Consider the following 24,698-nt stretch of genomic DNA (forward strand, 5'->3'; position numbering starts at 1 on the left):
TAACTGTTACAAGCTTAATTACTATAAGCACTGAAAAAATGTTATAGTTTGTGCATCAAAGACCAAAATGAGGCACAGTGGGTTAAAATGAAGCAAGTAACACAATGTTTTCATCTCTGTTTATCTCTTCTCCTCTCCTTCCCTCTCTTTTTCCTTCCCTCCTTTATCTCTTCCTTTTCCTTCTGTTGCTGTAATTCCTTTGATTTTTGACTCCTCTGCTTCTGCCTTATAAGTTACTTTGTAATAGTTAATCTAGGATGACCATTTTACTTAAACTTGTAATAGCACATGTGAATCTTTGTCATGTAAGAGGATTAGCACAAGGATATTCTGAGAGTTGACACATTATTCCCTTCACTGAACAGAGAAAGCCTGATTTTTAACAGGACTTACTTTTGGATAGCATCTCTGATGTGAAAATGTAGAAGACTCTTTTTCGGGATGCTTGCCAAGAAGTCCTTACACGCATTTAATTAACTGTGAGTATGACAGATTTAAAGAAGCACAGTGAATAGGAAGTTCATAGCTTGTTAATCAAGTATAGAGGGATAGGTACCCAAATACTTGAATTGAGATGTTGCTTCTGCCATTAAGTAGCTATGAAAATTAGATCTTGAATAATTGTTTTAGAGTACTATTGCTGTGATAAAATATCATGACCAAAAGCAACTTGGGGAAGGAAGAGGTGACTTCAGCTTATACTTCCAGGAAAGAGTTCATTACTGAAGGAACTGTTCATTACTGAAGGAAGCCAGGACAAGAAGGCATAACAGGAGCCTATAAGCAGGTATAGAGGTGTTGTGTGGCAATACTTCTCTTGGAGAGACTCAAGACATGTGTACTCACCCCAGACAGGGAACTCATGGCAGATCAAAGTGTGGATATCAACAAAGTCCAATTTGGTGAAGCAATAAGTTTTACTATGGTTACTTAAAGTTGTAGAAATGAGTCAAAGACAGCTTTATCCCCAAATCTCACCCAAACATGAATGATAGCTCACAAAACTGGGAATCTGGAACACACTGCATAGCCTGCAGGAAGCTCAAAGGATGCAAACTGTCCTTTCTAGGTGGCCCATTTGGTATAAACCTCTTCGGACAGCTCTGCTGACTTTTGCTTCTTTCAGGTAGTGGGTCTGGTCCCAGTCTTTTTTGCAGCTCAGCTTCTCTTTGTTTGGGAGGAGGGACTCTCAGCTACTTTGAGTTGTTTCCCTTCCTGTTTAAAAATCTCCCCTGTAGGATGTAGCATTTTAGTCTGGGAGGAAACTTACACAAGAGGTCATGGAGGAATGCTGCTTACTGACTTTCTCCTTATGGCTTGCTCAGCCTGCTTTCTTATAGCTCCCAATACCACCACCAGCCCAGAGGGTAACACCAGAGTGAGCGGAGCTCTCCTGCATAGATTGTCAACCAAGAAAGTGTGCCCCAGGCTTGGCCATGGGTCTGTCTGGTAGGGACATTTTCTCAGTACAGATTCCCTTTTCCAAAATTACTCTAGCTGTGTCAGGTTGACATAAAACCAGCGATTGTAATTGATCCCTTATCAATTAAAAAAATAATGCATCATTGTTAAACCATAATCTTTCCTTTCTTCTAAGGACAGCATACTAATCTATGAGCGCTCAACTGCTTTTCTAGCTCCAAGTTGCAATACCAACACTACCCCAACCCCAAACACAATCAGATTTGTCACAGTAGTACTGCAGGACCTGGAACCAATATCTGCCTTAGGGTTTCTATTGTTGTGAACAAACATTAACATAAACATGAATATAATGAACTAAAGAATCTTGGGAATGTAAATGTATCTTCCAGCTAACACTTCCACCAACAAAGGAAGTCAGGGCAGGAATTCAAGGTGGGAACCTAAATGTAGGAACTAATGCAGAGGTCATGAAGAAAATGTATTGCAGGCATTTTCAAGTGGTAACATTCTCTTAATTGAGATTCCTTCTTCCGACATGTTTCTAGCTTCTGTCAAGTTGACATAAAACTATCAGTACATTAGCCTATCCAATAAGGACATTGTAAATAAGGAAATTATAAAATGAATACCTCACACTATTTCATCTCCTTCAAAAAAGAAAAAAATACAGGACAATATATTGCTATTATGCCAGAGGAGAATTACAATATACAAACAACACAGGGTCTATGTAACAAATATGAGTTTTGAAAAAAGTAGTGGCATTTGCAGTATATTTTTCAGGAGTTAGAGAGTTGATATGGTGGTAACAATCATTGACCATTCTCTGTTAATACAGAAATTGGCACTGTTTAAAATGGAAGTCTATCTATAATTTGGTGTAAGACTTCAAATTATAGCATTATTGTGGATACATATCTTACCATGTTAAAAAAATTAGAAAAGGAAATGGTATTCTAAAATCCAGAAATAGTAACTACAAAATAACCATTTGAGTATAGATTATTTATCCATGTCTAAATATACATATAATGACATTCATTGAAAAGTTATATAATCAGAAGTATATGTCATCTGAAGTATATACAAACACAACTGTACTATGTGGAAAATCAGTGTAGGATAGGTTTTATGGGAAGCAGATGTTAATATAGGGATTACTAGGTGATCCATATATTATGAAGTGTTCTTGGAATCCCAGTCTATGAAAGAGAAGAGAAAGAAACAGGATTGAGTTGAGAGATAAGTCAAGTTTCAGTGTAGGGCTGAACATAGCCTTGGAAGCTAATATGGGCAGCTAGAGTTGGTCTACTTTTAGAAGGAATAGCCAAGATTTTTTTTACCTTTGTCCTCATCAGTCATTGACTGAAGGACTTCCAAAGAGGACACAGCTCTCTCTACTAAAGCAGATAGTGGTGAGGCCTACCTGAAAACAGCACTTCTAGAATCTGAGGCCAAAGAATCCTGGGGATGACAGAGCTCCATTTTCATCACAGGGCATAGTATACATTTAAATATCATTAAATTAAACAATGTACATAACAAGAATATTTCTGGCCAGGTCCTGCTGCCCTTCTCTCCTCCAAAGAATCACCCAGATGTTATATCAACTATGACACTATTGGCCATTGACTAGGGATTCTTATTGGCTAGCTCTGTCTTAATCACTAACCAATTTTCTATTAATCTGTGTATTTCCATGTGGTCTTGACTTACTGGGGAATGCTGGACCTGCAGCTCCTTTGCCTGTTACATGGTGGTTGCTCAGCATCTCTGCAGAGAAGAGAGCTATTTCCTGTTTGTCCCTGCTTTTATCTTGATTCTGCCCAGTTACGTCACTTCCTGCCTGTCTGTACAGACCCCCCTGGGATCACATGACGACTCCTCTCTGCCTATACTTTACTTCCCATAATCATCCTTGTCTCCTAGTCCTACCTATCATCCTGCCTGACCAATCAGTGTTTTATTTATCAACCAATAAGGCAAACATATACACAGAAGAACATTCTCTGTCAGTTGTATATGTATATACACACATAGTCAACTGCCCAATTAGCTTTTATATTTTGTAGTTTTCTTTTGAAATTGATATATGTGAGTAAATTTAGAATACTCCCTGTAATGTAGTGGTCAGTGTTTGAATGTGAGTATATAATATCAATATAATCTTCTGCATCCAGAAAGGTTAAATTCTGTATGATTATAATCACTCTAATGATAATCTCTTGAATAGATTTAGATATACTGCTAAGTGGAAAATTTCAAGAAAACATTTCGTTTATGATTAATTAAAAAAAATAGACCTTAAAGCTGCACATTGATCTGCCAATATCCTCTGAAGTTTTCAATGTATTTTTAATAAGTTTACCTAGTGTAAATATATTAGGAGTTAAAATTCCATTTTGTCTTCACCTAAAGAATCTGAAAATTATATGCATAGACTTTGAAATGTACCCTTAGTGTTTCAAAATATCTACCTACAAAACTTAAGACATGGGAAGTTATTTAAACTAATCTAGAAAGATAAATGCAGTATTAAGTCTTTTATGCTAATTTGTAGCCACTTTTTGTATGCTTGCCAAATACTTTGGCAGAAATAGGAGGGAGTTGTTTTGTTTCAAAATAATTATGGAAGTTGGAGAATGTGTACAGTTTTCATCTCCTACGGCTAATTTATATGTAATATTTGTTTTCTGATGAATTGACTTCAAGGTTCATATTTCAGGGCTTCTTTGTCAGTAGGAAACTTGGCAAGAGCTCTGTAGATAAAGATTCAGTGGTGTTGGAGCCTGCAGCAGTGACTGGACCAACTCCCACCCAGTGCTTAAGTTTGCTCTAAAACGTTTCCTTTAAAAGAAAAAGGTGGGGTGGAGGAAAATTTTGGATGAAACAGTTTAGTGAATGAACTTTCTCTCCACCAAACTTTTCTATTCCCTTATTGAATCAATAGAACATTTGTGTATTATCATGGAACAAAATCATTATTTTTTTACCGAATATTTTCATGGAAAGAAATGTAAATTAAGTGCATGAGAGAACCTAGAGGCTGTGCACACTTTAACCTGACAGTTTGTATCCAGTAGGAAAAAAATATCTTGCTGGACAAATTGTAATCTGAATAAAAAGTTACCGAATTTTTAATATAACTTTATGAAAATTTTATTATTATTTTGTGGTGGTGGTGGTGGTGGTGGTGTGTGTGTGTGCAACATGTGTAAAAGGCAGAGGAAAACTTGCAGAGTTTGTTGTTTCTCTCCTTATGCCATGCAGGTGCCCTGGATTGAACTCAGGTCTGTAGGCAGGCATCTTTCCTTGATGAATCATATTGGCTGCCCTTATCTAGTCACTCAGATCTATCCTCTTGAATTTCCAAAAGGATGTAGTTTTGACATTCCTTAACTTATTAACAAAACATGATGATGACAAAAGTTTATGTTCTATGAGTTTACTCAGTTTTAAAAGGTTATCAGGTTCAGTATCCAGTAAGTTTAAGACTAGTTTGCTGTAGGGATGCAGTAATAGACTAAAATCAATGATGAATCATAGGAAACAGAGCACTTTTCCCACATAAAGACTTGTGGTTACACAACATTCAGTAGGCAAAGCCATGTTCTGTCCCCTAGAAACAAAGGGAAATAATCAAGTTCCAAACCCATTAAAATGAGTCTGGTATTCATAGCCTGTACATTTCCATGATGAGTGTACATAAAGTATGATAGGACATATCAATTTTCTGCAAAACCACCCCTGAATGGGTAGATACAGAAAGTCCTCCAGAATATCCCTCTAGCCTTTAGAAATAAAATTCGCTAGAGCTAGAACTGAAGATAAATCATAACCTAAGTGAAGTTTAAATAAACACTTCAAGTTCCTAATATCTGAACTGTGAAGAAGTGTTAATTCTTTATATGGATACTTGCAATTTCTTTCTTTTTATTTTTAAAACAATCTTTTTTTTTAAAATTCTACACACCAATCCCAATTTCTTCTCCCTTCCCCCTCTCCCCTCACCATCCCTCTACCCTATCTTCTCCTCAGAGAGTGTGAGGCCTTTCATGGGGAGTCAACAACATCTGTCACATCACCTTGAGGCCCTCCCCCTCCCCCGTATCTAGGTTGAGCAATGTGTCCCTCCAAAGGGAATGAGTTCCAAAATGCCAGTTCATGTAGTAGGGGGAAATCCTGGTCCCACAGCCAGTGTCACCACAAACTGCCCAAGCCTACTACTGTCACTCACATTAAGAGGGCCTAATTCAGTCCTATGCAGGTTCCCCAGATGTCAGTATGGAGTCATTGAGCTCCCAATAGCTTGGGTCAGCTGTTTCTTGGGATCCAAGAGAAGCTATGTAACAAGGAAGATCCAAAGAGAGACATACATGAGTCCCCCCCAGGGAAGGGGAAACAGACAAGATCTGAGTAAAATGGGAGCATGGCGAAGAGGTGGGAGGGGAGAAGAAGAGAGAAGAGTACAACATGAAGTGGGGGAAGGAGAGAGAGATAGAGAGAGAGAGAGAGAGAGAGAGAGAGAGAGAGAGAGCAAGAAAAGAGATATCTTGATAGCCATTAAGGGATTAGTGAGAAACCTGACACTAGGGAAATTCCCAGGAATCTATAAGGATGACCTCAACTCAGACTCAGACTCTATGCAATAGTGGAGAGGGTGTCTGAATGGGCCTTCCCCTTTAATCAGATTAGTGACTACCCTAATTGTCATCATAGAACATTCATCCAGTAACTGATGGAAGCAGAGGCAGTGACCCACAGCCAAGCAATGGACTGAGCTCCCAGAGTCCAGTTGAAGAGAGTGAGTAGCCATAATATGATCAAAGGGGTCATGACCATGGTGAAGAAACTCACAGAAACAGCAATTTCTTAGTCAAGTATTCTTTAGCCATAGTCATCTTTTCTATCTCGCACAAGTAGATAATCAACTTTATCAGGCTGCCCAGGAAATAGAATATTTTACTCAAATTGTAGACAGGAGATTCTGGAATAACAACAGATAACATGCTACTTCTCAGGTCCTCAAATCAACAGTTCTCAAAATTTCTTCCTGGGGACCAGCAGCATAAACATACCATTGTTAAGAGAAGCTTTTTCTTTTGCTAGCTGCTTTGGTTTATCCCCCGCCAGTCGCTTGGGCTCTGCCGCGCCAGCCTGGTTCTAGATCCGCATGAGGCCCAAATAAACACACAGGAGGCTATATTAATTATGAAGCTGTTGGCCTTGTTTGTCTCTTACTGGCTAGCTCTGCCTTAAGTAATTACCCCATAATCCTCCTCGACTCCTAGTCCCTCCTATCTAGGTTTTCTATTGGCCAGACAGTACTTTATTGACAAATGCACAGGCAAATAACAGGACTTCCCCAACATCTCCTCTTTTCTGTTTAAACAAAAGAAAGGTCTTAATTTTAACATAGTCAAATTGTATATGACAGAACAGTTATCAAGTAAGAACATAGTTACAATATTTTAGCAAGATTTAAAGAAAATATCATCCATCCCATCCTTGTGAGTCCAAAGTCCTATATGTAGCTTATCTTTTATCATAACTAAGGAAAACTATAATTATAACTATCTGTCTTCAACTCCATCAAAGACCACAGAAGGATAATATATAAACACTAGGATTGACAGAGACATCTTACTGCCTGGACAGTCACCCGAAGTTCCTCTGTAACGTTGGGGCATCCATCTTCAGCCCATAGGCCACAATGTGTCTGGAACACTTCTCAGCAAAGCAGGAAATTTCAAACTGTCCATCTGCGTTGGCAGTCTGTCAGTCATTTTTCTTTGTCCTGCAGAAAGTCTCGTAGACTCTTCATCAAGCAGTAACCCTGTAAGACTGAGTTCAGCAGTCACTTTCCTGTGGGCCCTGCATGTCCAGATGATACAACAACAGTCAAACAATCTAGGCAAGAGCAGTTTCTTGCCCAAATGGCTAATCTTGCCATGTTGAAAGCAAACTTTATAACGAGTTTCTTCGATGCCCATCTTCCTCTCAGACGTAATTGGTGCTGCCAGGAGCAGACATTTCTCATTGTCAAGACAAACCCTAAACCATTTTAAATGCCATGTTCTGAAGGTCTTTGAGAGGTTTGAAGACTGTCCATCTCAAATATATTTCTGTATATCTAGAAACCTAACTAACCTAACTATAAATTCTGACTATTATAAGTAACTATCTATAGTCTTATTCAATTATGCATTACGTTTTAAAAGATCAGTATAAGCACAATACTTAATCAAGAGGAGAAATATACATATCACAAAATTGACCTTGAATTCATATCAATAAAGGAAAACAATACCCATAACATAATTCCCCTTTTTACCATTAACAAGAGATCGGCTGTGATCATTAGCCAATTATAAACAATCCCATTTAAATGAAAACAAAGATTTATAAACAAGATGGGAATTGGGACGTCGCTCATTCCAAACTGCTTCCTGCTGGAAGGGGGCGCTGTTCATACCATGGGGATCATGACAAAACTCAGAAACCTGTATAAGTCCTTATTTTTAGGGTCTGTAAAGCTGCATCATCTTAGCTGTCTCAATTGTTAGAACACCTTGTCCACTGCTTCCGGGGGTCTTGGTTCGTCAAACCACAGAAGCTTGGAAGGAATCGTCAGCGTTTCATTTTCTGTGGAAACATAAGTAAAATCTCCTTTTCCAAGTAACATATCCTTATACTTAAATTTTGAAGTCAATGCATTTTCAAAAGATATAAGTTGAATTAATTCAGCAGCATTTATAATCAAGTGTACTTTAGTAGTAGTTCCTTCCTGAGCAAGCAAAAAACTGAAAAACACAATAACATACAGTATCCAGACTCTCTGTGTATTTTCCATCTTTACGTGGCTTATTTATTTATCTATTATTACTTTATTTCTTTCACTTTTATTTATTTTTCTCTGAGACAGGGTTTCTCTTTGGAAACCTGCCTGCCTCTGCCTCTGGAGCAATCCTACCGGCGTGTGCCACCACAACGCCGGCTTTTGTATTTATTTACCACTTTGTCGTTTCAGTTTCTCTCTCACTCTCACATATATTTTTAAACACACTGTAAACCTTTAGAAGTTTTTCTTTATCCAAGTCTGACTTTACTGTAAATCTTTATGTTTTTCTGGCCACGTGTCTTATCTGTAAAACCGTGGCTGTTTTAAACTGCCGTTTCAAGATGGCAGCCGTAAGCATGATTCCAGCTTACCGCCTCAGTCCATGCTGACATCCAGCAAAAGCTGCCACTTCCAGCTGTACGTACACACCTTTCAATCGTTAGCAGAGTCTCTTAAAAGGACCTTGTTGGTTTTTTCTTTTTCTTTTTCTTTTTATGCCGAGTCAGGAAGACTCCAGTAAACGAGCCACGTGAATCTCGGCTTGTCGATAGCAAAACAGAGCACACCTGAGAAAAATGCTGCTACCAATAATCTGTGCTTCTCTCTGTTCTTCTGTTTCTAAAATTCCTTTAAAGCTTTTGTTATTTTGCGTGGAAATTCATGATCCCACTCCTGACACCATTCTGTTAAGAGAAGCTTTTTCTTTGAGAGAATGCCTTTCCGCCCGCCTGGTTCCAGGTCGGCATCAGTCCCAAATAAACACACAGGAGGCTATATTAATTATGAAGCTGTTGGCCTTGTTTGTCTCTTACTGGCTAGCTCTGCCTTAAGTAATTACCCCATAATTGTTAATCTAAGTATGTTTCTTACCGGAGAATAGTTCCCGGCGTCCTACCCCCATGGCGTCACATGTTGACTCTCTTGTGTTTCCCCTTCCCAGAATCCTCCTCGACTCCTAGTCCCTCCTATCTAGGTTTTCTATTGGCCAGACAGTACTTTATTGACAAATGCACAGGCAAATAACAGGACTTCCCCAACATACCATACCTGTGAAAAACTTGACACTCTGGTGTCATATATCAGAACAGCTAAATCAAAGCCCATGTCTAAGGCTCATTAACTCGTATTTTAGCAACCCTCTATGTGATTCTGAGACATACTGAAGACTGATAACCTTTGGGTTTGAAAAGACTCACATACTTCACTAAAATTATACCCCGATACCACCGCTTATGTTTGAGTTTTGAATAACATGTAATTTAGACATTGGCTCACTTATTATCATTTAGTTTCATGTATAATGATATCAACACCTTAACTCTCTCAGGATCTTCATTTACATTTAAGAATTTGTTTATAACATTAATGAGCATAATTATTTTGATTTTTCTTTGTTATTTAAAGAATGCAAAACAGAAAACTACCAAAATGTGCATAGTACTTATTAAAATATAATTCACATAATTTTTTTTGTAAAATCTAATCATTATTACCCCAAGCAGAAGTTACAAATATTTAATGTTACCTAGACACTTATGTTACTTGACTCTACTGATTTTGTGTCTATTTATTAGCGATGATACTGGGTATCAAGTTGCAGATTTTTGGTGTGCTGGGTGCCTTCTTAACCACTGTGCTGATTTTTTTGTTTGTTTGTTTGTTTCATTGTGGAGGGAAATTCAAAGTCGGAAAACAAACTTCTGGTGACTTCAAATTCGATTTCAACTCTTTGGGTGTGCTCTTTTTATCCTTCTAGGATCCTTTCGGAAGTGTGAAGCTGTCATTCATCTGGAAATTGAAGAAGTGAGGCTCTTGTTGACTTCTGAGTTTTGGAGCGTGTGAATGAATTTAGCTCTGTTTCACCAGTTAATGGTAGTTATTTGTCATGATGTGGGCCTTGAGCCAAAAACAGCCTCCTTTGTTTCTCTCCTCGGCTTTGAAAAGCAAGTCCTTTTAAATCTCAGTCCCCCTGGTTGGTCTTTTAGCCAGGACAGCAGGAAATGCTGTAAGCGTCTGTCCAGCTCCTAATGTATGGATTATGTCTTTCGACTGGTGTTGCCACTTAAGTAATTTAAGCACCCATTATTGTGACAGAAAAATAGCTCTTTGACATTTTTGTAATTTCTTTGGCACCAGCAAATACAAGACTTTTGGGACATGCTGTCTGAGGTAGAGCAGGACACAGTACGTATCGTCAGATCTGGCCGTGTCTGAAGGTACCACACACTTGGCACCCCCAACAGCTGTAGATAACTGGCCGAACACACTAAGGCAGCTTTGTTTGCTCTAACTGGATAGTTGACTGTATCTAGTGATGACAAACTGTCTTCTGAGGCTGTGCAGATTAGTTGTACGAGTAAGTTCACCATGAACTCAATGCTGAAAGCTACTCTTTATTACCATAAATGTAGGAATTATCATCAACCAAAATTGTAATCTGTGTAGCCACACAGGTGAAACGTAAGGAATCCCCTCAGACATTTACTGTTAATCTTGATATTGCTTTGTGAATATTAGCTCATGATGGTTCTTGATTCTTTATTCTTGTCTCATTTAATTAAGTCAATGCAGAAAGTCAATTTATTACAGATACATTTTGCGTGTGTGTGTGTGTGTACATATGTATATGCATGCATGTGTGTATGTGTGTGTGTGTCTGAAGTTGTGCTGGCCACTGAAAAACATTTATATTTTCTGTTCTTATAAATTGTCCCATTAATAATTTCAACTAACATCCTTCCTTAGATGAGTAGTGTACTTCCTTAGGTTTTAAATAATGACTTCATTTTGACCATTTTAAGTAGTGTTTCCTTTTTATCACTTTTCACCAGTAAGGAAAAAGAGCAGAGTTTGGGTTTTGTTTTAGTTTTTCATCTCACATAGAATCTAGACATGTAATTTTCTGGGCCATGAGCCCTGAGCCTTTACAACCTTTTCCTTTAACAACTTATCCATATATTTCGTTTTCAATTCCTTCCTGTCAACCTCTGTATTCTTTTCAATCACATCTCTGAAAATCTGGGATTAATTTTTACATCAAACAGTCTTGTGGAAGAAGTTATGTGTTCATAGAAAGTAGTTGTGAATCATATCTAAGTACTTTATTGTAATATGACTTTAGTACATTATAAAATTATATAAGATATAAAGAGTTTTCCAGTTTCTTTATTAAAATCTTATTAAGTTTGTTGACATGTTATTTGCAATAGAAACACCAAATCACAATATTTTCACTTCCCCGACATAGGTTCCAAGGAAGATTTTACATTATTCATAACATTTAAATACTGCAATTCAACCTTGAAATGAAATCCAAACAAAATGTGGAGAAGCAAATGATGTCCACATTTACTTGCTGAGCACAAGAATATTTGAGTTTTGTATATAACATCTTATTTTTTATGTGCAACATGCCATTTTAATATATTTTTCATTTAAATGGTAATATTTAATTTAAATTTTTGCATGTTGATAAGTTAACAACTGGCTTTAATTATAGATCATATATATTTTAGTGTTATTCATTGATTTTTTTCAATGTCTACATAGTAAGTAGAATTGTTACAGCTGCTTTAAATATAAAATATTTAAATAGGCAAGTAACAGTTTAACACAGAATTGAATCTTCAGGGAAATACACTTCATGAACTAATTTGAAAGTAACTTCTGATATCTTACTTGAAGAAAAATGTGTTTTGAGTATGTGTGTGTAGTTGAAATGCATAAAGACATGGCTTGAAACTATTTTAAAGTGGTAACTTATGAGGTTTCCAAAGTTTTACTGTTTTTTATTGATTTATCAGAATCATTTTGAGTTATCTGAGGGTTTTACAGACTTAACTATTTCAACCCAAAACTTGAAGCCCTCAAGTTTTAATACTAGTGCTCTGTAAAATCTAAAACAAAATGAAAGAAGTATTGAACTTAGAACCATACACAATGCCATTTTAACAAACACTTGGGAAACATTCCAAGAACTTAAAAGGAAAGTGTAGTTTTAGACATTTCTGTCTAAGGTCAGCTGGCTTCATCACTTAGGCCTCAATGTAGACAGAACATCTTGGCAGCAGGGACATGTGGTAGAAGAGGTTACTCACCTCAGTGGTGTCTGTGGAAGTCTGGTGGGAGAGAAGATGGAGAGGGGAGGAGAGGGGAGGTGGTGAGGAAAGGAGAGAAGAAAGAAAACACCATGTAACACAATATACCCTTTGAAGATATGTGACCCTCTGTGACCTGCTTTCTCAGACTGGATCTTAACCCATTCAGGTGAATTCATCCACCGATAAAATTCTCATGACCCAATCACCTCTCAAGGCTCCCACCTCTACATACTGCTATAGTGAGGGTTGAGTCTTTAAATCTTCATTTGAGGGAACATTTCAGATTCAATACCCCGCCATGACAATTCATTATGCTCACAGATTTTTGTGGATTGGTATTTAAGAAAGGGATTAAAGAGGACAAATATTTTTTTCTACAATGTCTGGTATCTCTGCTGGGAAGACCAAAGCATGACTGGGGAGTCTAAAGATGACCCTGTAAAGATAAAGTCTACTTGCAATTTGACATCTGGGCCAAGGCTGTTCACTTGAGTGTTTACACATGGCTTCTTTATATGGTGCAAATTCCTCCAAGTATGTTAAGTGGGTTCTCAAAGAACACGTCACAGGAAAAGTCTATGAGACTGGATGATAGAAGTGAATGAGTCAAAAAATGGTGATTCTTTCTAACTTAGTGTTGGAAGTCACTATACATCAGTGTCATGGGACTCTGCATAGAAATGAATCAATGAAGATTAGCTCAAATCAAAGATGTGGGACATAAGAAGAGGAACCACTTATAGTAGGAGAACCAATATGGTCAAACTTTATGTGTACGTGTTTATATGCAAGCTCACAAATGTGGGGAGGTGCATAGGTCAGCCTTTAGGTTTGTTCTTCAGGTACTGTTAACTTTTTGGAAGTGCCAGGATCTCTAGTAGACTGGAGTTTACCTGGTAGGTATGGGTGACTTGCATGGAAGCACTGGAGATCTGCTTTTTTCATTCTTCCCAGGCTGGGATTACAAGTATGTGCCACCATGTTTACCTTTTACCTGAGTGATGCACATTGAATTCAGGTCTATATGCTTGTACAATGAGCACTTTTACAGAGCTTGTACAGAGATAGCTTGTACAGAACTATCTTCTCGACTATACATGCACTTCAATATTTTAAGATCACTCAAACATATATCATTATACCAACACGTTACAATTTTCTCTATATTGTTTAAAATTCCATTTTAATTATTCTTCTCTCCTTTCTTCCTTCCCTCCCTTTCTCCCTTTTCCCTCCTTCCCTCTCTCCCTCCTCTCTTTCTGTGTGTGTACACATGTGCACGTGCACGTGTGTGTGTGTGTGTGTGTGCATGAGTGTGCACAGATGGCCATTAAGATCAGAAGTATCTGATACCCCCTGGATCTTAAGTTATAGGTATTGTACATGCCCTAATGAGAGTGCCAGAAACTAAAAACTTACATCTTCTGCAAGAGCACTCCATGTTCTCAACCACTAGATTGTCTCTTTAGCTGCCCATTGTTTTTTTTTAATGAAATGAGAAATTTCTGATGTCACCTTAGGGTCATAGACAGACCCTAAGGCAACAATCTAAACTTATTACTTTCTAGTATTTACATCTTTGTACATGAATTACCCACAGTCCTCTCTGTGTGTGAATGTAACAGTGTCTACAACTTGCTTCCAACAGCTTATAGATATCTTTTTATATAATTGCATTGTAACATGCAAGGTGTTGTCTTGGCATACAGAAGCCAGAAACTCTAATGTGTTCAGTGAAGAAAGATGCCATCTGTAGAAGCCTGCATAGTAAGAGACTTTGGGAACTTAATGAGATAGTGGCACATTTCAAACCCAGTCTAAAACCCAGATATACCTACAGTAAGATTCTACTAGCTTTCTGTTACTATATATCAGAACTCTGTTACAGGCTGACCTGAAGCTACCTAAATAGCTTACCTAGGCTGGCACTGAACTTGTGATCTTCTTTCCTCAGTCACCAACATGAAAATAGCACTATAAACAATTTTAAAGTGTGGTTTTTAAAAATTGCCTTCACAATAGTTTTTATTTCCTAACACATTTCAAGGCAGAACTCATTAAGCTTATGCATCTCTCAGTAGTCGTAAATAGTTCAATATATTTTTGTGTATGAAGACTACTATCGCATTCAGAACATATTTTGCTGACATTTCCAAATTAAAGGTTGTGAAGGTATAATCTTTGTCATTAAATTTAGTTCCACTCTCATTTATAAGATAACCAAGAAACATCTAAGATTTTTCCAAAATTCCAGACATTCAAATCACAAGCTTGTAATTTCTGATTTAAATATTTTGCATCACTTTAAATTTATTTAGTTGAAGTAGTAAAGATAAATATTAGTAGTCTCCCTATTTTCAACTCTATTTGAGTAAACATTATCATATTACAGAGGAACCCTTAACAGAAACATGCAATATCATCCCAAAGTCTGACAGTGATCTGTAAGTTTCTGAAATCAGATCATGAGGAATGAATGCAGTATTATTACATTGAAGCTTTTTTATTTTTGTATTTGACATCAATTCCTTTTGGAACAATTGTAGATAAATGATTTGTTTCCTAGTATTCGTGGTTTGGTTTGACACCCACATTGTTACATTGATTAGTAGACTCTCCCACTGGATGAAGATAAGCCTTTGTCTCCTCCCTTGTGTCAGCCAATCACCCGACCAAGGAACTGCCCTTGCTTAAAGAGATAGGAGGAATACTTTCGTCTGTAAGGAGAAAATGTACCTTTCCGTTCCTAAAGTCCCTAAATCTTTGCCTTCTGTGCCATCTCTAGTAGCCATCGGAAATTTTTCTTTGGGGAGGGTTCAACCCACATTTATGAGTCCCATGAAAGACGTAGCTTTTCCTTTTTTTCTCTTCTGTCTGTTTGTTAAGAGCACTGGCCAGAGCCTAATTACTCTTCTTTCTGGCACTCTGAGCTTCCTCACCAGGAAGCACCTCCTTCCCATTTTGTCACCAGCTCTCTGCCACAGTGTCTTATCTCCCTGCATAACTTAAGCAGCACTCTCTTTTTCCCCTCTTAGGTTCCCATCTATAAATCTATGACACATTGCTCTGTAAATCTCAACCTCTAAGTCCCTTGAAATTCATCCTTCAACTCTGGAAGAAAAGAACCCAAAAGCCACTGATTGGAGGGGGCTTCAGGAAACCACCACGTTTCCAAGATCCTAGCTCACTGAGAACTCTGTAGTCCCCAGACACCCCAATATTCCTTATTTACCAATATTCCTTATTTATATTTCAGTGGGAGTCACTAGACCATTTCCCGGAACTTGTCCAGATTATGGGATTGTCTGTCCTTCCCATCCAGATCTAATTACTTTTCTTCTTTCCAGACTTTTTAACAAGAACTTTGTTTGTCTTATACATCTGTACTTTACCCAAAGTTTTGTTTATATCAACACGGCAACAATTAAATAATTTTATCTCTATTGTTGAACTTTAAAACAAATTAATAGTAACATTCCCAATAAAATAAGATATTTTTCTCTGTAACAATAAAAGCTTAGCAGTCTTACTTAGATTACATGAATCCCAATAAAAACAATTTTCATTATAATTGGCTGAGCTGTGATTCTACTGGAAACCTTTGAGCACCATGGAAGAAACAGGAATTTCTTATTAAGGAGGTCCTGCTCATGGAACAGACTGATTAAGTTTCTCTTTTATGCCAATGGCAGCAACAACAATACATCTCTTGGAATGTGACTTGGTAGGATTGGTTTTTAAATAGTTAAATAACTACTTACCTGGATCAGGTCTAACCAATTGAGACTGTTATATATTCCATGTTCTGTGTCTACTGTTGAAAGGTACTGACAATCTATCCAAGGTTTGTCTTCCTAATGGCTGATACTTTAGTAAGAGCATTGTGTCTTCTGATTTTGTTGCAAACTAAAAAGTATTAACGGAAAGTTAATAGAAACTGTATATTTGCAGCATAGCGTGAAACAAGAAAAGCACATCCCAAGTGTTGACTTCTCTCTGCCATGTGTGGCAGGACTGACTGCTCAGCCTTTGTTATCTCACATTGTTTACGTATACATAATTTTAAATATTTCCTTGATTCAGCTTCAGAGAAGTCACAGGACAATCAGGAGCCAGATTATCTAGTAGAACAAAGAACTGTCAGAGTAATAGGCTGGTTTATCCTCCCACCATCAGCACCCAAGATCAGAGAGAGTTAGGACTCCCTAGCTGCTTCTCTCAGAACACATTTCATTTTATCAGCTGGCATGCTGCATGCTGACTTTGAAAGGGAGATAGTGGATATGTTGCATCTGGAAGAGATCAAGCAAAGAGGAGGCTTGCCAGGTCATCTTGCAGATGTAATCATGTGCTAAACTGAGAACTCCATTCTCAGAGCAAATGCCTCACACACTGCAGGAAGAGACTGGACAGAAGCTAGAGCTACAATGTGAGGATCAATTCTCCCTCTTTGCTTTAGTCGGTTATTAAATAAATCTCTTTGCTGAAAATGACAAATTAGGCTAGTTCTAAGCAGGACAGCACCGGCATTAGCTAAAACTGAACAAGGCAAATTGGGATATATTGTTTCAATGACAGGCTGTCAGCAGCCAGGGACAGAGACACAGCTCCACACTGTCACCCTCATTAGCCTGAGTATTACTCTAATCTTTTAAGGACTTCAATTCAGATGAAGCAGGACCTTTCTTTGGCTTAGATGCGAAAGAGAATATCAGTGGGAGCAACTATGAAGCAGAGTTTGAGTTTATTAAAAATAGAAAGGTGCTCAGGGAGAGAATAAAAAACACCCAAGAGAATGGGTATGGGCCTTTCAGAGAAAGGTAGCAGTTTATTAAAATACATTTTAATTCGTTTTATTTGCTATAGTTTTCTTTCTTTTATTTGGTGTGTGAATGCGTATATGGAATAGCTGTTTGTAAGTTTATTCTCTCTCTCTCTCTCTCTCTCTCTCTCTCTGTCTCTCTCTCTCTCTCTGTGTGTGTGTGTGTGTGTGTGTGTGTGTGTGTAAGTGTGAGGGAGGGGGCATATGCATTGTGTGTCCATGCCTGTGTTGGATCCCTTCCTCTATCCATCTCCACTTTATTTATTGAGGAAGGGTCTCTCAGTGAACTTGAAGTTAACTAAATTTGCATAGTCCAGACAATCAGCTTGCTCTGAGAATCCTTTTCCACTTCCAGAGTGCTGGGACTATGGCAGCTGCCATGGCTGTCTGACTTTTAAGTAAATTTTAGATATCTGAACTCTGGTTCTCACCCTTGTGCTGTGAATGCTTTGCTTACTGAGCTATCTCCCCAGACTTGCATTTAATATAGATTTTAAGCGTAGAGGTTAAGAGAGGGATGTTCAGAGAAAGAAAAGAAATGCCCAAGTGTTGATGTGGGCTTCTCAAGGCACAATGATAGTTATATGCCTTAGCATGATCCTACATTGAATTGTAGCTTTCAAATGATATTTCAAAAGGTTGCTAAGAGACATTTTAATCCATCCATTTTTTCTCTTTGTTTGATTTTTCTATTTGTTTGGTTGGTTTCTATTTGCTTGGGTGGTTCTGGATCCGTCCTTTTTCTCTGCTGGGCAGTTCTGGTAGGTAAAACTGGTAGAAAGAGTCTCAGTAAATTGCAGGTTCAGAGCTGAGGAAGGGAAGGGCCTTACTCGAATGATAACTCTGCTGGGATATGATTACTCGTCTCAGCTGGCAAGAGGCTTCAACCAGACTTGGGCAAGGATCCTTCCTTTCCCATGTCCCCTTAAATTCCCATCTTCTCATTGTGCTTCAGGCGATATTGAGGTGGGGAGGTCTGGAGAGAGAGTGGAGTTTTGTGCCCATTCCTGATAATGAACTTGATGCCTATAACCATCCGGGAGCCTTCATCCTGTGACTTATGGAAGCAGAGGCAAACACACAACTAATCACTGAACTGAACCCAAGGAACCCAGTGACAGAGAGAGAGGAGTGATGAGCAAATTGGCAAAGAATGGGCTGGCAAAACCAGCAGAGACAGCTGATCTGAACAGGGGAGTGCTCTTGGACCCCAGACCGACAGTGGGGAGGCCAGCATGGGACTGATCTGGACCCCCAAAATGTGAGTGTCAGTGAGAAGGCCTGGGCAACCTATGGGGCCCTGAGCTGTGGATCAGTGTCTATCCCTGGTATACAAACTGTCTTCATGTGCCTATAGCACAAAGAGAGATGCTCTCTCAGCCTGGACTCTTAGGGGAGTGCCTTGACCCTACCAAGAGTAAAATGACAGACTCTAGACATCCCCTATGTGGAAGGATTTGGCAATAGGGTGGGAGGGAGGGGGGGGAAGGGGAGTGTGGGAAGAGGGGAGGGAGAGGGAACTGGGATTGACATGTAAAACAAGCTATTTAAAATTAAAATAAAAATGACAAAAAAAGAAAAAAAAGCATACTTGCTACTCTCAGAGAGGAGCAGAAGTAAATTTCCTGCACTCATGTGGACAGGCCTAGGGGATCCCACTCCTTTTTCTGGGCTCTGTGGGCACCAGGCACATATATAGTGCACTTACACCCATACAGGCAAAACACTCATACACACGGAATAAAAATAGATAAATCACTTAAAAATAAAAGCCTTGGGGCAAGTACTTAAATTAATGGCAAAAGGAGGAATGAAAATTAAGTGAATGAGTGATATTTTAGAATTTTTGGTTTTAAGATTACTTTCATTTTTAAGATTATTTTTAACATTATTTAATGTATTAATAAAGAAAGTGTCTTAGCCTTGTGCTGCCAAGAATTTCATTGATGGCATAGTTTAAATAGATAAATGCCTTTTTCCTTTTGTGTGTGAGATGCATGTTCTAATCTATCTATCATATGATGAGGGATATGGTATCTGGTAGTAATTCCTCCAATCTACTAGAAAGGAAGTCTACATAAATTACAACCAGTAAATCTTTGGTGCCAAATAACTGGATCTATAGAGAACTGAATCACTGAATAGATCTATCACTTTGGTCAAGACTGAGTCTATAAACAACTGAGTCACTGGGGAGAAGGGTCACTTTGGTTATGTAGACAGCTGAGTCATTAGATTTGTGGATCACTTTGGTCAATTTTGGTGACCAAAAGTTGAGGTTTTTGTAACTTTCATTTTCCACATCTAAAATGGCTGTGTTAAAGGAGCCTATGTAAGGTGGCTGTTACTAAGATTACATGGTTTAGCACATGAAAACCTTTTATCCTAGTGCCTAGTGTATGCAAATAAATTGATAATTATAAGTATAGATCACTATCATTGCTATTTTTCCACATACTTCCTTAGAAATTTGAAAACAAATAAAATATTCTATGTATTTCAAATTATAGAAACTGTATGTGATTAGATTTTAAAATTCTGTAATTAGATAGTATTCTATTTAGTAGTCTGTGGTCAGCCCAGAATTATTTAAAACAAGGTTTTAGAGGAAAAAGGGAAAAAGTCACATTTTTCTAAATGCACAGCAATCCAAACAGGAACAAAACATTTAATTATGCTATTTGGGTATTATTATTTTGTGTAGAAATATGAAGACTCCATATATGGTTAAGATAGAGAGCTGAATTTTTGCTGGATGATAATGGTGACTACAGTACAGGGGGCTGCACTCAGGACCTTGCATCTGCTAAGACAACACTGGGTTACAAGTCTATCTTTTGATACTATTTGTGAAAAGATTTAAGTAAAATATACAAGTGCTGAGATATATGGAATAAATCCTGGATTTTATATACAATGTAAGGATTCCCTCTAAACTATTGATAACAAATAATAAGAGCCTATTGATATTCTAATAATGATTATAATATATGGGATACACAGCCATCTCTGATAGTTATGGTCAAATATATATTTGTCAAAGTGTGGTCTCAGGATTCTAACTCTACCTGATGTTTAGATCTCTGCCTGGATATTCTGGTTTCTGATGTCATTTCAATAACCTGTAGAAAAGGGAGTCAGGTTCCTTATCTTGACACAGGTTTTAAATTTCTGATAAATCTCATCTAATGTTTAAAAGTTGAAATAATGGAAAAGAAGTTATGCCTGAAATGTTATATATTTGACTGAGTGTGATTTCAGCAAGGCAGCATCAGCATCACAATTAAAGACATGGACTAAAATCAAACTACTGAAGTTGGATTCTGGCTTTCTCACTAAGCAGTCTGTGCTGCAAATGGCTTATATTCTCTATGCTCAGACTGTTTAATCTGTAAAATGAGAATTATAAGAGCTTCCTTGTGCAATTGGTAACATTCCCAGAAAGTGCTTAGAATTGTATGTGGTCCATGGTAAATGCTCAGCCAATGGTATCGTCATCATATCATCATCATCATCATCATCAGCAGCAGCAGCAGCAGCAGCAGCAGCAGCAGTAGCAGCAGCCTCCTCTGTGCCAGCAGCTGTCTATTAGGAGTGGTGGTTTTACATATCAGCTGATATTTAGTGGGTAGGTCAATTCTTTTCATATGACACTGGAAAGATGGCCCAATGGTTAAGAGCCCTGGCTGCTTGTGCAGAGGCCCGATTTCTGTTCCTAGCACTGATACAGTGACTCACAATCATCTCTAACTCCAGTTCCAGAAGAACTGACATTACCCTCTCTTCACTTTTACAGGCATTGTACACTTGTGGTGGAGACGTGGTTATACAAATGGAACAACCATGGAGATGAAATAAAAATGAAAAATCTTATCATGCACAGGACAGTCTTCACAATAAAGATCTTCAAAACTCAAAATTTCAATGATGTAGGTGGGGCTAAAAAACATGAATAGCATTATTCTGTTGTTTCAGATGTAGTCAACAGTAACTGAGTGCTTTGTATGTGCTGGTGACCATCTATTGAACACTTTATATGTTGTAGTTCATTTGAATTTTGCAATTACTAGGAGCTTTTATTATCACCCCATATAGATAATAAAACAGAGTCTAAAGAACTTGCCCTATTCTGTTGAAGGGCTCCCAATCACAGGTGATCGAAACTCTTACCCACTGAATTGTGGTACTGTCTTCCAAATATGAATGTGCTGGAAATGGTCATAATAGTAGGAAAGGGGCCAGTAATACGTGAAGATGTTTGAAATATTTATTGGCAGATGGATTTGGTGGGCTTAAAGAGAGAAGGAAGTCAAGAAAAATCCACAAAAGAAAGGTAGAGCTCAAGAAAAGGCAGGTACTTTCAGACATGACTTAAAATCAGTAAAATCACTGAAGGAAACAGGAATTTTTTATTATTTATTTTTAAATTTAAATTTAAATGAGAAACAAGGTTGCTTCACAAGTCAGTTTCAAGTCCGTCTCTGTTTCCCTCCCCTCCTGTGCCCTCTCCCCAACCCCCCCAATATTCCCTCATTTCCCCAGAGAGGGTGAGGCCCTCCATGGAGGTGTCCATAGTCTGTCATTTCATCCAGGGCAGGGCCTAGACCCTCCCCCAAGAGTTCAGGGTGAGAGTGCATCTCACATTGTTGGCTGGGAGTCCAAAGTCCATTTGTATACCCGGGATAAATACTGATCTACTGCCCAAGGCTCAATAGATTACCTAGGCCTCCTCACTGACACTCACATTCAGGGGGTCTTGATCAGTCCCATGCTGAATTCCCAGGCATCAGCCTGGGATTCAAGAGCTAACCCTTGTCAGGTCAGCTGTTTCTGGGGGTTAAACCAGCCCAGTCTTAATCCCTTTGGTCATCAGACCTCCCTCTCTGTTACTGGCTTTCTTGAGTTCAGCTCAGTGCTTAGCTGTGGGAATATGCCTCTTCTTCCATCAGCCACTGAATCAAGGTTCTGTTTCCCAGACTCTGGCCATGGGATTGTAGGCTGGCACTCCCCAGATCTATGTCTAAAATCCATATATGAGAGAGTACATGCCATGTTTCTCTTTTTGTGACTGTATTACCTCACTCAGGATGGTTTCTTCTAGTGCCATCCATTTGCCTGCAAATCTCAGGATTCCATTGTTTCTTTCTGCTGAATATTACTCCATTGTATAAATGTACCACATTTTCTCTATCCGCTCTTTGGTTGAAAGGCATCTAGGTTGCTTCCAAGTTTTGGCTATTACAAATAATGCTGCTATGAACATAGTGGAACAGACATCCTTGTTGTATGAATGGGCATCTTTTGGATATATGCCTAAGAGTGGAGTTGCTGGGTCTTGTGGTAGGTTTATTCCCATTTTTCTGAGGAATCTCCATACTGATTTCCAAAGTGGCTGAATAAGTTGGCACTCCCACCAGCAATGGAGGAGTGTTTCCCTTTAACCACAAACTCTCCAGCAAATAGTCCTTGGTGTTCAGGTTCAAGATATGACATTAGACATCTATGTGGTTGCGGAGTGGTGTTGTGTCTATCAGCCTGTGGAGCCCAAGTTTCATTCTTGGTGGTGTGATAAGGGTCTTTCTTTGTGGACCTAGCTGACCTGAAACCAGCTATGTAACCCAGACTAGCTTTAAACTAATGGCCATCCTTTTACCCTAGCTCCCGAAGCAGTACGATTATAATCATGTTCTGCGACACTATGTTTAGAATCCAAGTTTCCTTTTATTATTATTTTTTAACTTAAATGACTTAAATTAAATAACTTAACATTTTCTGTTTTCTGTAATTAAGACAAAACAAAACCCCATGTATATATGCATGTTTCCCTCGATGCTAGGGAAGTCAGATGCCCCTGGGATTAGAAGTTATAGGTTGTTGTGAGTCACCCTCCATGTGCAAACCATTAACCAAGGAGCAATCTCTCCAGAGTCAGCTTTCTGTCAAATGAGGAGAGCAGAATATACAGTGTGTCTCACAGCTCTGTGCTACCTAGACCTTTTTAGGCTTGCAAGCAGAAAATAAGATGTTGAGTGCTCAGCCCTAAATGAGGCACACATATTACAGGCTGAGTTCCAGGGCTCAGGGAAGAGAAAGCATAAAGATAGTAAGAACCCAAGGTGATGGATTGATAACATCAAGGAAACAGTTTTCCTGATACAACAGGGCAATTGCACAATGCAACTCATAGCTACTGTAAGAGCATGCATAAGTACAAGACAAAATCTTGTCTGACAAAATCCCAGTGTAGAGGAGAACAGGTGTGCATGAAATTCCAGCAATAGCTAAGCAGCTATTTGCATGTGATAGCTGTTTGCAGAGGGAGACTCAATTGAACATACTAGGGCAGGCCCCATTCCCAGCAATGGCTGGACAACACAAACTGGACTTGATGGGAAAAGGAAAATTACAAACGATACCTTAAACTTGAATGGAATGGGTGGAGAGGGTGGTTGAGAGGATTTGGGTAGATGGAGTGAATATGTTCTAAATACTTAGTATGAAATTCTCGAAGAATTAATAAAAATATTCCTTATATTTTGGATATATATGGATTCATATATATATGGATCGTGAATCCCTTCAGAATCAGTTCATATTATGTTTCAGAACTTAATCTTTGTACACTCCATCATGTGTGCATGCATCAGTCCACTCCTGATTCTTACTAGCTGTGGAAACAGTAGAGTCAGCTAGCATCTTGGCCATAGACACCCAGCTGGGTCTCTGAGAGTGCAGGGATGCCTGCACACGACTGACTATTCATGATGACTGTGTAAATGGCAAGCTACAGACCCACACTGAAGACTGTTATAGTGTTGCAATCCAAGAGTGTTTGTGAAGTATGCAGAATGAAGGCGGGGTTGCCTGGTCTAAGGCTACCGTATAAATCCTCAATTCTAATCTCCTAAAAACTGGTTTTTGTTTGAATGGATCTAGCCTTTCAGGGGTGCTTGTGGCCAGGGCAAGGCAGAACGACCCTCTGAGTTCTATTCCTGACTCCCACATGGTAGTGGAAGGAGAGAACCACTAAAAAAAAAAATCAATAAACGCAAACCAAAAAAAGGATTAAGCATTTCAACATTTATCTTGTCCCATTGGCTTTACTGACAATTTCTTGGTGTGCTTCTTACCTCCGGTATCTCCTATAACTTAGGATCCTCTCTTACAAGGTTTATGCCTTTTAAATATAGCAAAGCGCCTCAACAATTTTAAACAGAGTTTTGACACAAGACAAGCTCAAATGAATTCAGAGGGACAACCCTGTAGGCTTGTGGCTGGGAATGAAAGAAAATCTGTCCAGAGAGTCCTGTACTCCTTCCTCTGAGAGACCTCTGTCTTTCCCCACAGCTCTGACTCAGGCATGAGTAGGTGGTTGGGCACCTGCAGACTATCAGCCCTGAAAGCTCCAGGTTCTGGGGATGAATTTTAAAAAAAAGTGCCACCCTGCCTCACTTAACTGTTTTCATCCGGGTTCTGGGTCTGGGCGCCTGACTCAGGTGCCAGCTCTACC

General features: G+C 38.6%; 1 protein-coding gene across 1 annotated transcript in view; it reads right to left on the reverse strand.

Moving 5' to 3' along the window:
- LOC121137604 (glutamic acid-rich protein-like) overlaps positions 1-9,370 on the reverse strand; it is a 36,365-nt gene extending 26,995 nt beyond the window's left edge. Inside the window, exon 1 of the mRNA XM_040740223.1 lies at positions 9,314-9,370. Coding sequence (XP_040596157.1) covers positions 9,314-9,370 — 57 coding nt within the window. The remainder of the gene's footprint in view (positions 1-9,313) is intronic.
- Between the last annotated feature and the right edge of the window lie 15,328 nt (positions 9,371-24,698).

Source organism: Mesocricetus auratus, unplaced genomic scaffold (assembly GCF_017639785.1).
Source record: "Mesocricetus auratus isolate SY011 unplaced genomic scaffold, BCM_Maur_2.0 Super-Scaffold_100691, whole genome shotgun sequence".
NCBI classification, from domain to species: Eukaryota; Metazoa; Chordata; class Mammalia; order Rodentia; family Cricetidae; genus Mesocricetus; species Mesocricetus auratus.